Source organism: Eleginops maclovinus, chromosome 5, assembly GCF_036324505.1.
Source record: "Eleginops maclovinus isolate JMC-PN-2008 ecotype Puerto Natales chromosome 5, JC_Emac_rtc_rv5, whole genome shotgun sequence".
Taxonomy (NCBI): Eukaryota; Metazoa; Chordata; class Actinopteri; order Perciformes; family Eleginopidae; genus Eleginops; species Eleginops maclovinus.
This window is the reverse complement of record NC_086353.1, coordinates 12,302,928-12,317,358: the sequence shown is the minus strand read 5'-3', so window position 1 is coordinate 12,317,358 and position 14,431 is coordinate 12,302,928. Positions and strand designations below refer to the sequence as shown.

Sequence of the window (14,431 nt, the reverse complement as noted above, 5' to 3'; positions counted from 1 at the left end):
TCCAAAGAGACAGAAGAATAATATTTCTCAGCACTTATTTTCACATTGACTGCGTTTAATCTCATTTTCAATATTACTAAATATTCAATCAAATTTGAAATACTCTCTTCACACAAGTAATTTCTCTCCATACAAAAAATGCGAGTTGGAACTAGATTTTTGTCCTATGTACATTTTCACAATCTGTACAGTTCAGGGGTGGAGTTGTTCGATTCTTCTGTGGCACAGAAACACAAAATCAGAAGATTAGCCAAAGAGGAAAGAAAAGAGAACACCTCGGCAAAAATGCGATACATTTTCTATTGTGCTTTCTGTGGGACACTTAGTAATGGTGCGTTGAGAAAACATCCTTCTTAGCTGGCCTTTGACCGAACCAAACCAGAAAAAAAAATCACATTAACAAACCATGACGCGTTTAATGTGCACAATAAACGATTGCACATATCCTGGCCTGAAGTCATTACAAAAGCAGTTTTGCGAGGGGACCAACGAATCAAAGATTTATCCCAAATAGATCTATTCATTGCCATTTTTGTACAGTTTTTATCAAAAGTCCATGAGCGTGAGGTAAAGTATTTACATACAGTTTTATAATACATGTACAATTAACAGTAATCTCTCACACACACTCTGTCTCTCTCCCATATGAGCACACACAGAGGTAATTAAGCGTATGTATTCAGGCACATACAACAACGGAAATGATGATATTCAAAGGAAAAAACCAGGAAAGTAGTTGAATTGATGAAAAGGCTTCTTCAGTGACGATGAATTAATCAAGACCTCAACCTTGTTTAAAAGCATTTACACAAACTAGCATGAAAACTGATCTTTGTAGAAGATTTATAGATATCTTTGCTATTCTAGTGTAATCTTAACTTAATTTAGCCATTTTAATTAAAGTATAACCAAAAACCTTGACTGTTGAGATTGGTGTCTTATCTTGCACACACACACGCGCACACACACACACACCTACAGTACTACATGGATCATCAGTACCAATGAAATTGATAAAAATTCCAAATATTGTTCAAAAACACCCATTTTCCTGGGCTAAAAGTTAAGATTAAAAACAGAAATAAAGAAAAGTGTATACATGCAAGTCCTCACAAACACTAGAGACCCCCTAGTATCATACATACTGACTTGTCAACCTAAAGAAGGAAAGTCTTCTAAAGTTTAGACTGGGATGTACAACAAACTAAATAAATCCAGTCAGATTGTGCTTAGGTTTCTAAATTTGGTTTGGCAGAGTGACTAAATGACTGGTTTATCTGATAATAAATAACTGGGAGCGGATAATAGATGTTTTCAAATTTTGATTGATAATATTAAATGGTGGAGAAAGGCTTAAACCAAATCCAACTATTTGGTAGTTTTAAAGCAGAGATGACCTTGGTGTCTGATGTTGTGAATTTGAGAGCCGCCTTTTGATCATGAAACAACATCAGTGAGAAAGGTGATGCTTTTTTACTAAATGTGCCACCTGCTTTACTTTCTGCTGCCTTCCTATTTCTTTTTTTCCTCCTGCCATCTGCATCTGACACAATTCACACAGGATCTCGGAGGACTTGAGGGCAAATTATTTCCTTCATTAAAATCTCAGCATGTGAAACAGATTATGGTCCGGCGGGGGGAGAAATCAGGGTTACAGAACATTGTGAAATTATTCTTTATGTTCTGTTGAATGTGAGTTTCAGCTACACGCTGGGAGAAATGATGAAAGGGATAATATGATGAAAGACTTATAATATGATGAAAGACTTATATTATCCAGGTTATCTTGTCGAAATGTGAGAAATAGTTAATACAGTGTATTTCTTTGTTGAGATAGCGGAGGTCGATAACAAATCATCAAATATCTGTTTTTTAAATAATAATCTAGGACCAGAGGCCTGTTAGCTTAGTTTAGTACAAAGACTGGAAAGAGAGGGAACTCATCACTTTCCAAATCATACGCTAGCACTTTATATCTCCTATTTTTAATCTGCAAATCACTAATACAAAAATATCAAACAAGTTGTGGTTTTGTGGACTATTCCTTTACCGGTAACTGAGAAAGTCCCATAGCCTCCAACATGTCATCTGAAAATACAGTTAAAAGACCAGACAGATATGTAATATATAATGTTAATAACTACGTTTAATTAGTGTATGATGACCTGAATCTAAGAATACTTGTGTTTTCGTTACCTTTTAATGAGCCCTTCATATCTTGGTAGCTGATCTGCGTCTGCCATGTTTCAACAAAAGCTCAAAATGGACAAACTAAACCCAGGCTCTGGAGAGGGCCTTTTTATATTACCTGAAGGCCACTGTGGTTCTCCGAAGCTCTTTATCTGCTAGTTGCCACCAAAACCTAAACACTGGACATTTAATAATAACCTTTAAGGTGATGGTAGCTGTTTTGTGGGACAGAGCCAGGCTAGCTGTTTCCCTCAGTTTCCAGTCCTTATGCTAAGCTAAGCTCACTGACTGCTGGCTGTTGTATTATAAGAGAGTGGTTTTGCTTTTCTCATTAAAAGCTGGGCAAGAAAGCAAATCAGCCCATTCCCCAACATTTCAAATGATTCCTTCAATTAACAGGGAAGCACTAGTAGCATCAACGGGAGCATAGCTGCATGTACCAACAAAAAAAACATTTTCAATGTGGAACTACTTATTTATGAGCAATTGCAAGAATAAATCAAGAGATCATTTGGGACGAGGTACTACAGTTTCCTGTGGTATTTTATACCAGCAAACTGAGAATGTTCTCCCCTCATTATTCAAATGTGACCATTTAATACAGCAGGCAGGGCTTACAGCTGTAATCGTGAAATAATTAACATTACTGCAGCTCATCGCAGCAACAGAAGCCTCACTGAGTCCATTATGTGCCTGTCCTGAGCAGCAAACTGTCACAGCCAATTGAGTTGGACCCAGTGAAACGTGATGAGAGCAACAAGAGGATATTAAATGTGATTTACATGTTTTTAATGGACAGTTGGATCCTGGGTCATCCATTGTGAACTGAGGGGTTTGAGTAGGTGAGGAGTGATGAAGCTAGTTGAACTTCTTTGTAATTCAAGGACTTGCAGTTAGTTGAATGGTGGAGATATTACAAAAAAGAAGCTCCCGTATTTTATTTCTATATTTTCTCATACAGCGGCACGGCTCTGTTGTAGCTGACTTTTGGGAAAGACAGGAATGTTTTGTTTATTATGGCACTGTGGTTTTAACCCTTATAATCCTGCTATTGTTTGGGATATATGTAGGGATTTCAGCTTCCTCTACGGCGGCAAATTCTGCTTTATAACATCTGTCAAATGCCTAAAGGTCTGTTATGCTTATGAAACCCTCATCAGACTTGTTCAGGTGTATTTTCACACTTAAATAAAGTTGACTAATTGTTTGCAGGTGGATCTGTCTACCAACAGAACAGACCTTGTGTGTACAAAATCAGTAGTTATCCTTTAAGGCACGTCCAGCTCAAAATGTGAGACCCATTTGGTACTGCCGAGCAGAAAAAGGAGAGGAAACGGCAAATCAGTATGATGATGTTGCTTCTGTAGCTGAAAAAAAGACCCTCTTTGCAAATGTATAAGTACATAGAATGTACTCAGCAAGTCATGCCTTTCACATACACTTCACAGCACTCAAGAGTAAGAAAAGTAAAAAAGAAAATCAAACATGAAGAATAAATAGCAAAGAAGAGTCAAAATTACAGGAACCCAAAAAAAGTCTACCAGTCTCCTGTAACATTGGTAAGCTAAGAAAGAATTAACATCATACAAATATGTAACATGAACTATTTAAATCAATAAAATTGAAAAAACAATCCAAACCGATCATCGTTAAACACTGGAATAATATTCAATAATATTATCAACATTATCAATACAATTATTATTAGTTTACCCTGTTACTTCAACAGAAGTGTTGATTTCTCATTCATGATTGTATTTCTGTCAAACAAAATGTTTGTTTTGTTGTTAAGGAACTGCAGGAAGGAGGGAAAGACAATGAGCATGTGAAGAGAGCAGAGACTGGAGATTTGATTTCACTTTTCCCCCTCCCTCCCAAACGTTCTGAGCGTTGGAGCAGCACCAGAATCCTCTCTTCTCATTAAAGACTTATCTCCCACCGGACTTCACAGCTTAGCCTGCAGCGGCCTCTGTGCATCGTCCAAATTTCGTTCCCATTTATCGGAGAACAACACACACAGTATAGTGTCTCCTCATCCTCACACAGAGAGGTCATCAGCATCTGTATGTTTCTCTCCCTTTTTTCTTCACCCACTTCATCTTCTCCCTCTCTTTCTGCCTCACCCTCAGACGTCTGACTCAATGCTTGAGAGCTTTTCATAAACGTGTCCATTGCTGGCACCGTTGAAGGGTCTGTGCCCCGGCCCCAAACCCAAAGTGTCCCTGCCCACAGGCATTAGCTTGTTGGCCCCATGGTGGTTCCCCATGGGGCCCCCCACCCCGCCCAGACACAGATCGTTGGGGAACCTGGGGGCCACATTGGACATCACCCCAGCTGTGGCGGACACGGGCAAATAGGAAGTCGTTCCCATGGAGCCGCGGAAGTCCCCTCCTCCCCGGCTGTTGTTGAGAAGTTGCTGCTGCTGTTGCTGCGTCTGTGGCTTTTTGATGTAGTACGGTTTGGCGCCGTGTAATAGGCACTGGTCGTCGTCGAAGGTTGGGATGAAGGGGTTCTGGTTCACCTTATCTGGGTAGAGAGATTTAGACAAGGAGTAAGTCCCGGCCCCTCTGCTGCCACCACCACCACCACCACCACCACCACAGCCCCCACCTCCTGACATAGCTCTATCTCTGTCCCTCAGGTCTCTCTCCCCCACCGACCGCTGATGCAACCCCCCTTCGCCTCCGCGGAACAAGCTGAAGGAGGAGCCTCCCTTCACCCTATCCCCGCCTATACCTCCAAACATGGAGGACTCCCTTTCCCCTGCATACCTCTCAAACATGTGAGCATAAGGGCTGGGGCCCTCCATGGAGCGATCTTTGTCTTTTAAGCTCACACTTCGGGGCTGGACATACTGCCCCCCAATGCCTCCGCCAACCCCTCCCATGCGACCTGCCCCTTCCCTCTGCAGGTCCACAAATGTGTCATACGAGTGCTGCCTCCGTAACACCTTCCCTCCTGGCCCTAGCTTCCTGCGCTGTACCTGAGTTTGAGGTTGGGCCAGTCCTACGCTACTCTTCCCTGCAGCAAACACCATGTTGTTATCCTCGCTGATGTTGTAAAGGTTTCCCGGCGGGATCTTACAGGAGTCACAGCGTTTGCAGCTAGCGGAGCTGGGGCGACTGCTGCTCCCCCCAACCCCATTAGCTGGGCAAGCGCCACCCCCTCCGTGGTGACACACATTGTGGCTATTCCGACACTCCCAGTCTCCCCCTGCTATGCCCCCCCCTCCTAGCCCAGAGACCCCCTTCTCCCAGCAGGTGTGGGCCTGCTGCCCTGCCGACACTGTGCCAAGCCCAACTTTACACTCAGGCTTCTTGCCTTTACCTTTGAGGAAGTCTTCTACAGGTACCAAGCTCTTACAGATACCACCACCACTACCACCGCCCACACCGCTTCCTCCACTTCCACCCTCGTGCTCCCACTTGGCCTTGCCCTCCTTGGAGCGAAACTGGTCCGCATAGAAATCCCTCAGGTTCTCCTTTTCTTTGCGGAATAAGAAAGGTGAAGAATTACCCCCTCCTCCTCCCCTCTTCCGCTCCAGGGGAGGTGAGACCGTGCGGTGTGCCTGAGGCCCGTGGGGGAAGTGGTGGTGGACGGTGTGGTGGTGGGCTCTCCTCCTGAGGCCGCTCAGCTCTATCTCGTCCTGCTCCCGTCTGCACTTGGCTGAAGCTGGCCTCTTTTTCAGGCTGTCCCTGTACTGCTTACGCCGCTTGTTGTTGCCCTCCAGGTTGCCGTAGGTGACAGTGTGCGTGGAGATATCCGAAACGTCTGAGCGAATGTTCCCATCGTCCCCACCTGAGCCTGCCCCACCCCCACCACAGTACCTGTCATGCCCCCCGATGAGCCCCGTGCTGGATGCGCCTCCTTTGAAAGAAAACCTCCCGTACACATTGTTTCCCTTGAACCCACCCTGGTTGGAGTCCGCAGGAGCGTGGCCGGCAATCAGGTCGAATTTATTGGTATTCCTGTGAGTCATGGAGGGGCGGGGCTGGGTGGTGAAGATGGGCGCTACCCCTCCCCCTAAACTGTCGCAATCAAACATGCCACCTTCCAACGAGCTAGTGCTGCCTAAGCTACGCGGCCTGTTAGGCGCGGGGCCGGACATACCCAGAGCCGAGGCCGGGTGGTGGTGCAGGTAATGGTCCTGGTACAGGTTGCTGTCCTTCAGGGGCAAGTTGCCAAAAGTCCTCTCCACCTCGCTGATGTAGTCACTGAACATGTTGTCCTCTGGCAGGTAAGGAGGCGCTGCCTTGCAGTCAGCAGGGTGACCCACCAAGCTGCGCCGGTGCTCTTGGATATCATAGATAGTCGATTCACGCCCGCTGTGGCTGTACTCCAGGGCCGGGTGCGGAGAGCCATTAATGCCCGGGACGGCAGTCATGTCCTTAGCCGTGCGGAGCAGTCGCAGGATGTTGGAGTGGGTGTTGTTCATGTTCTTCTTCATGGTGGCCGAAGGCGAGTCAATGGTTGACTTGTTTTCCTCAATTTGTACCCCATGGATGCAGCTCCAGATACCCTGGAGAGGAAAAATTATAAGAAAAGGGAAGCAGAGAGAGAAAGACAGGGTGAGAAAGGCCGTGGGAGGAAAAAAGAATAAGAGTGAGAGTGGAAAGGTACGAAGAAAACTACAGTAAAGTGTGTCAAAAGGAATCAGGTAACAAAGGGGGTTGAAAGTAAGAGAGGGAGTCAAACAGCAGATGCATATTGAGAGGGAGAGAGAGAGAAATCCAGAGAGAGGTACAGAGAGAGAGCGAGAGGCAGAGAGAGGTTAATGCATTGCCATGTTCCCCCTGACCACCCTGTTGTTTACACATTATTAAACAGTAATAGGGGCTGAGTTCATAAATGACTTTTCTCCAGGGAGCAGCATAGACCCCTCAGACACAGGGAATGGAGGGAGCCGATCAAAGCTCATACGTTTGACCGCTAATCAATAGTTTTAATCAATGTCATTTAAATTCAGCTGACGACAGGTGCTACAGGCTCTGTGCTGCAGAATTGTTTACTAGTGTCAAGGAATTTAATCATTTTGGTAAGGTTTTGTCAAATGTCCTATAATTGTCAAGCCGTGGAGGAAAGTAACTACGAATATTCACTCAAGCTCTTTCTTAAGTACATTCTGTACGTAGATGTTTTTTCCAAATATTGATTTTTCCCTCTTGACTTTTCACATGGTTTCATTTCAATGTTCAAGTGATCCATATCCCTCCCAAAAAATCTAATATTATAGAAAAAGTTCAAATATATACAACAGATTATCTTTCCTCTTCCGTTAATCATCTCTTTCTGTTACTGATACTTAAACTACACTTTGCTGCTAACACTTATGTGTTGTACTGATTTTACATTGCTGTACTAATACTTTCAATTAAGGAAAGGATTCAAATACCTCTTCCACCACTGATATCAAGAGCCCCATGCATTAACAATGATCTATTTCAAATGTCATTCCCCATTAGTATGTGTCTTTGTTTTGGTTTATTGGTAAGTAGGATTTTCGAGAGAGGGGAAAGCCTTTTGCGAACAAGCGTGCTTAAAATGTGGCTGAGGGAATCTGTGGTTGACGCGACAGCCAAATCCGAAAGGTCAAGGACACGCTACCCACCAGCCAGCACGTGGGCCAACGCTCCTCAAACGCGTCAACTTGTCAGAAACTGTTTCTGTCTGTCTCTTAGTCACTTCCTCTGTCACCGAGCCACATTCATGAATCTGAATCTTCAACCCTCTTTTCTTTCATGCCTCCATTCTCTCTTTGTGTCTGTTTTATCTCTGTTTCCGGGTGCTCAGGTGAGCGGCAGCCACTCCAATGGGATTGTCTGTCTTTATCTCTCTGCATCTATAGCTACTACAGCTCCTGTGAAAGGTACCAGAACTGTGTCTGTTCTTGTCTATACTCTACCTTTGTCCTGCCACCCGTTTTAGTCTTTATCATGAACCTAGCTAACTCATCTCTCTTTCATCCTCTGTGTTTTAATAGCATCTTTGTACTTTCATCACATGTCCATCCTTACAGTTTCTATAAACTGTATATGAAGTTTCCAGTTTCCTAAAAATAATTTTGCAAATCCCACACCGTGTGTTCAACCAGGCTTGGAAATGTATAAATAAACACCTATAGAAAGGTGTTTGCACTTAAAATATAGCTCCGGAAGAATTTAAGAGACCACTTCAGCATTATCAGTTTCTCTGGATTTACTATTCATAGGTATGTCTTAAATTAAATGAATTCCTTTTATTTGTATCATTGTATTCTATAAACTAAACTACTGACAACATTTCTCTGTGGTGGAATTCAAGAGACACTGGAATGGCTGCCATACATGTAGAGATTGAGATTTAAGAAACATTTGGAGTGGTCTCTTCATTTTTTCTGGAGCTGTAGATGTTGTAATGCAACAAGTGAAATCAGCCTCAAGCACGTAAGATCTAACAGTAAGCTGCAAAAAGTGCTTCTGTTTTGCTTAACAATAGCAGTTTCTGAAGGAAACAGAAAGAGAGAAGGAGATTTCTGCCAATTCAACACAAAACGGACAAAAGATTGCGTGTTTATGAAATGCTCGAGGCCACATCTGAGTTTTAAATGGCCCCAGGTTAGTTTGAGTAGGTGTAAACCAAATGACATTACAATTACAAACACAAAACACATAAACCTGGTTGCCCTTTTCTGAGGCAAACAATAACTGAGACAATTTGCATGCAACAACAAACACCCCACCCCTCTCCCTCTTTCTCAAAAGGTAACATTATGCAAATGAATTACACTTCGAGTGATTATTTATATGGACCTAAGCAGCCTGCTTCAATAACACTGAAACACGTTGTTTAGTGACCCATCTGAGCAGAGTCATAACCACGCTGAGATGAGATCTTTGACATCCACAAACACAGCTTCAGGTCACCGGCTGAGAATGAGCAGCATAGTAAGTAGTTTTTTTTCCAGCGACATTAAGTCAATGAATTATGGACTCTTCTCAAAGACTGCAGGATTTGTTAACCCCTTCAAAGACTGGTTGGTCTCACTGTCAATCAGCATATCAGCAGGCGTTGTCTTTAAGAGCAATGATGCGATTGGTAACTGCTTCTTGTGCTTTATCGCATTGATGTGTAAATTGTGCATCACATTTGTTTACACGGTCAGTTACACCTTGGTAAAAGCTTTTTTTCAGATTTTCAGTTATCCAGTAAATACCATATTCTTTTTATGTACAACCTTTTTAATCTCCCTGTTCACAAAGTCTGCTTTTGCTTCATAAAACATACAGTATCAGAGGCTGATCCCTCGTTGAGGTTACACCTGCACCGCAAAGGATTGTGAAAATCACAGGCAAAAAAAGACGGTGAGCTGTCGTTTAGAAATCATTTGGGACTGTTTCATTTTTTGGACCAAGCAGTTGTAAGGGTTAAAGTTACTATTCACTTCAAGCTGGTAAGAGCAAGATAAATATCGCCAGAAAGTCTCAAAAGAAAACTGCTACTACATTAATTGGAAGTCATTTTCTGTATATACATTTAAATAAAAATAGATAAGACACTTTATGACCCACTTCTGTGTAAAAGGGCAGAAGTGGGTCATAAAGTGTTTATTTATTTATTTTTTAGTAGAGAGGATCTCATTGATCGCAATAGAAGAGTGTTGCATCAACCGCACAGCAAACAGAAAATACCTCAGCTAAGTTAGCTGTGTTAGTGTTTTTTGGAGAAACTCATATTTAACACTTTAAGACTTCTAATGAAAGACATTTTCTTTTTTTAAGCCAAAACCTAAAATGATTATCCATCATAAACCATCAAAGCTTTTCATTACATCAAACTTTTTTTGTGTGTTTTAATTGTTCTGGTTATTCTAATGAAGTAAACATGCAATATGATATTTTAACTAATGAGGCAACTGTAAAAGGCAGGTTTTGCTTTGGGTCTGATAGGGTTACATTTATATTCGTACATGTTATGATATTACATTATTCTAATATGATGCTCGTCTGACTTGCACTGTGTTTATAAATTGTAAAATGTCAGGTTGCGTTGGCACAGGAAGCTCTTGACTTGTGTTCTGTTGTTTAACAACTGCCTGCCTGGGCTGAGAAAGCCACAGGTTAAGTCAGGTGAGTCATCGTATCCTGCTGACTGACTCGATACACCTCAACCACAGCCAGTGGTTTGAAAACAACCACTCTTGTGATCTTTCTGTCAGGAGGACAAAGGTCAAACCCAAAATAAAACACACTCACTCTGCTAATGGTGAAGGTGGCCCCGGGCTGTCCCGAGCACACGCCCATGAAGCAGAAGCGCAGCTGCCAGTAGAACCAATGTTCACAGATGAAAGTGATTAATGACAGAATCATGGCAGCCCCGAGCATGTAGAAGACGCCCGCCATGTTGTCCACGTCCAGCTGGCTGCTCATCACCTCGTTTTTCTCATTGTGGCAGATGCCCGTCAGCCACAGAGCCTCAAACTCCTCCATGTCACCTGGAGGAGGGAGAGACACACATATGCAAGTAACTGTAACAAAGAATCCGTGCCCATGTTTGTTTGACCTGTGCACTCGGATGAGTTTGCCTCTGGGTGTCGGAACATGTAAGTGTGAGAACAAAAAGAGGGGGTCACATTTTCCGGATGGGAGTTGATGCCAAAAACAGCTCAGATCTCATATACGTGCAACAAATGTCATGTTGTATTATTTTCACTGAACGCCCCCCTGAGGATCATCCTCATTAAGAATTGCTTATGCAAGGCTATCCCTTACTTGTTGTGGGAAAAGAAACAACTGCCTGCTGGGACTTAACAGTCCTTTGGGAGGAAGTGTGTGTGTGGTCATGGGATGAGCGTTTCCGCCCTTAAATTTCTCCCTCTCAGTTCCACATCCCTGGGGGGACTGCTTTGGGTGGAGGACACGTCCAAAGAGATTTGTTTGATCTGAACTGATGGTCTGTTTTTGGTTGCATTTGTGTGGGATCAAGGGGGTTTATATTTTCCCAATTCTTGCATAACACCGCTTTGTCTATGAGGCGTGTGTTACTCTCTGACAACTGCCGGCTAGTTTTCACTTTATTATCTAAATGAACATTAGCCATTGTTGTAGCACAGCTATCTGTTAATGTGTGTGGAAAGTAGTGTTTCTGTATTTCAATCTGTGTAGGCGTAATCAGATTTGTAAATGTGTGTAAAAAATCTTCAAATCTGTATTTGGATTTTCTAGTGATGGGTAAGTAGTCACCTTGCGGCAGGATGTTATGCGGAGTGACCTCAGGGGGCTCCAGCTAGCTTTCCTTTTTTTTCATTTCTGGTCTGAAAAAGCCCCTACATTTTCAAGCTTCTAGTGAGAGGGTAAGGTTTCTAAAGGAGGTTAAAAAGTGATAACTTGAGCGGTACAAACACATATACACAATTCTGCAGATCTCTTCCAGCAAAGAGGTGAAGCAAAAATCATGTGCAATACTACAACCAATTGAGGGCCTGCCTTCAGTTGTAAATGAAAGCTTATGTCATATAATATGTAAAATCATATCAAATCTGGAAGCACAGTAAGTGTACATTTCTATATTTCTTTTAGTATATTGATTAAACAAATGGCATAAAACATGCAAAGCATTTATCTCAATAGCTGTTGGTAAATTTGTATTTCTGAACTGTGAGTAGAGCCAGGGTGCTAATTCCCCTGCTTGCTTTCTGCTAAGCTAGCTAAGATAATTGCCTCTAGCTCCATACTTCATGCCCGGACATGACAGTCATATAAATGTTCTCTTCTAAGAGGATTTACTCAAATGTCAATCAAGATCTCCAATAGGGAAATGTGATAGTTTTCTGCTATGAAAAGTCACAATGCTTGTTATGATGACATGCCTATTCAATATGTTATGTCTCTTCTTAATAAATAGCAATAAAGTGGTTCAAAAACCATTGCGATTTCTGCAGGTATTGTTAAAAAAAGAAAATGAAACAAACACAAAAAGTCTAAATGCTTCTTGGGGGGACCCTATCATCTTCAGATCCAGGATGGAAACCACTGGTTCCCATTGACCTCTTCCACTATTGATCCTGCTTCGGTCTGCAGATTTTATGACAATGACTTAAAGGCATGATAAATGTTTCCTTCCCAATCGCCTCCTCTAACGTCAAACCCTTTCTTCCACTTCCTTCCTGATCATGTTTTTGTTCAGATAAAGGGGCCCTCATTTTCCTATTAGTAGATCCCCTTCCTCTGCACATGTGATTTTCATCATGGTCATATCTGGACTCTAACAGGACGCGTCAGATATGAGCAAACATCAATGATTCTGAACTCTTCACCTGGACGAACGTATGAGTGCTGACAGCTGAGCCGGACTGCATGAGGTAAGAGGTAAGAGGTTATGTCTGACATTATGGACTTCCATTAGGGAACATCTGTGCAGACATGATGTCTGATCTTTGGTTAAGATACAGACAAACATGCGCTGTCAAATCTCATGTACACACACACAACTCAACACACACAGACAGACTGGTACTGCAGGGTACATCACTCAACAGAGTATGTCGAAGTTTGAGTCGATTTGGCTCATAAAGATCAGATCTGAGGTGAATGTTCTCGCTGCACTGACCCCCTTCATCCATCACACACAGTGATGGAAGGTGATAACACATCAAAGTCAACCATGTGTGAGTGTGTAAGTGTGTGTGTGTGTGTGTGTGTGTGTGTGTGTGTGTGTGTGTGTGTGTGTGTGTGTGTGTGTGTGTGTGTGTGTGTGTGTGTGTGTGTGTGTGTGTGTGTGTGTGTGTGTGTGTGGCAGGTGTTGAGCAGTATGCAGCACATACTGTCTCTGGAGGTGGAGTTCTACTGTAGGTGTACTCTCCAAAGGCAATGATTTATATCAGGCACAATCATTTCTTTTACAAGAAGCTGAAACTACTGAAACACAAAATAAAAAAGTAGCTGGTGATGCATACTCAAATCTTTTGTTGCACATTGCTGTTCCCCACAAAACTTCAGCCCTTCCCAGCAGGTAACTGTGTGAGATATACTGTAATACAATAGGATATTTAATGCCTTTGTGTTATCTTACGTGTCAGTAAACAAGAAATGTGCGCTTCAAAATGCACCATCTTCTCTCCTTCTCTAGCACAAGGGTCACTTTGGCAACAGGACAAGCAGAGGAGCAGAGAATACATTTCCCAACCAAATCCCTTCAGTTGTTGTTCTTCTATTCTGACTCTTTTCATGATAAATTGACTCATTGTACGATCTGGAAAATGTAAGAAAATAGGGTCCCCGAAACCTGAGCTTTTAGTGAGGAATCTACTATCTATTTCTTTACTTATTTATTGCTACATTGGTACTTTGGTTAACCTTTATTAAAACATCGTTATATATAATTGTCCTGTAAAGGTCACTTTTTTGGTTTTCTTAAGCTTTCAAACACACCATGCTCACAGATTGACGTGCTCAGTTGTCATGGAAACAATTACCTCGAGTCAAATAGCAGGTGTCAATATATGGAGTCAATAAAGTTTCTAAAAATCCTGAGGGAAGTCCGAATATTTTTATTACACCCTTAAAAATAACGTGTTTTATATCAATACCTCACTTCTTTCTGAGGAAAGCTTTATTGCCTGTATTCCTCTACAATGAACAAAAAATAAAAGAAATTGTGAAAAGAATATTATGAAAAATAATGAATCGAATTCCAAATGACCAGTTGGTAGACTTAAAAAGAGGGCAAGCCAGCCTGACAACCACTACACATTTTCACTATTTTCTGATTCTTGGACCATCGTGGAGGCATGCAAGAAAAGAAAATGTTCTTCAGGAATTAAAGGTAGTAATTAAAGGTAGTAATTAAAGGTAATTGATAAATAAACTTGAGGTGAATTATTCCAAAAAAAGTTGACATTTTTCACTTACAGAATTTCCTGTAAAACAATTTCAAATGTTTTAATAACCATTTTTGAGATTGAAACCTTTATCACAGATAAATGTGTAACAGGAGTTTCAGAAGTGTTTGAACATTCTCCTTTTATATCTACATTGCAGTATAATGGTTACATGTTTTAGCAGCACTCTAGAGTCATGAGATGTGGATGTTGTACAACAGGAGGAGGCCTGGGGGTCCATTGTCACATTATCAGTGCACACTGATGGGAAATGTCCCTCCAGTGTGTCCCGCATCAGCCTCGACCTCTGTGTCATTTGTGGCCAGAGCCTGTTCAAACAGAGGGGCCAAATGAGCATCCTGACAAACAGATACAAACCACCTCATC

The 14,431-nt window shown here is 42.2% G+C and overlaps 1 protein-coding gene across 1 annotated transcript in view; it reads right to left on the bottom strand.

The window, feature by feature from the left end:
* Positions 1–14,431, bottom strand: part of grin2bb (glutamate receptor, ionotropic, N-methyl D-aspartate 2B, genome duplicate b) — a 96,231-nt gene continuing 81,800 nt past the window's right edge. The window contains exons 15-16 of the mRNA XM_063882790.1: positions 10,422–10,660; positions 1–6,709 (exon numbers count right to left, since the gene is read on the bottom strand). Coding sequence (XP_063738860.1) covers positions 4,316–6,709; positions 10,422–10,660 — 2,633 coding nt within the window. The 3' untranslated portion in view covers positions 1–4,315. The remainder of the gene's footprint in view (positions 6,710–10,421; positions 10,661–14,431) is intronic.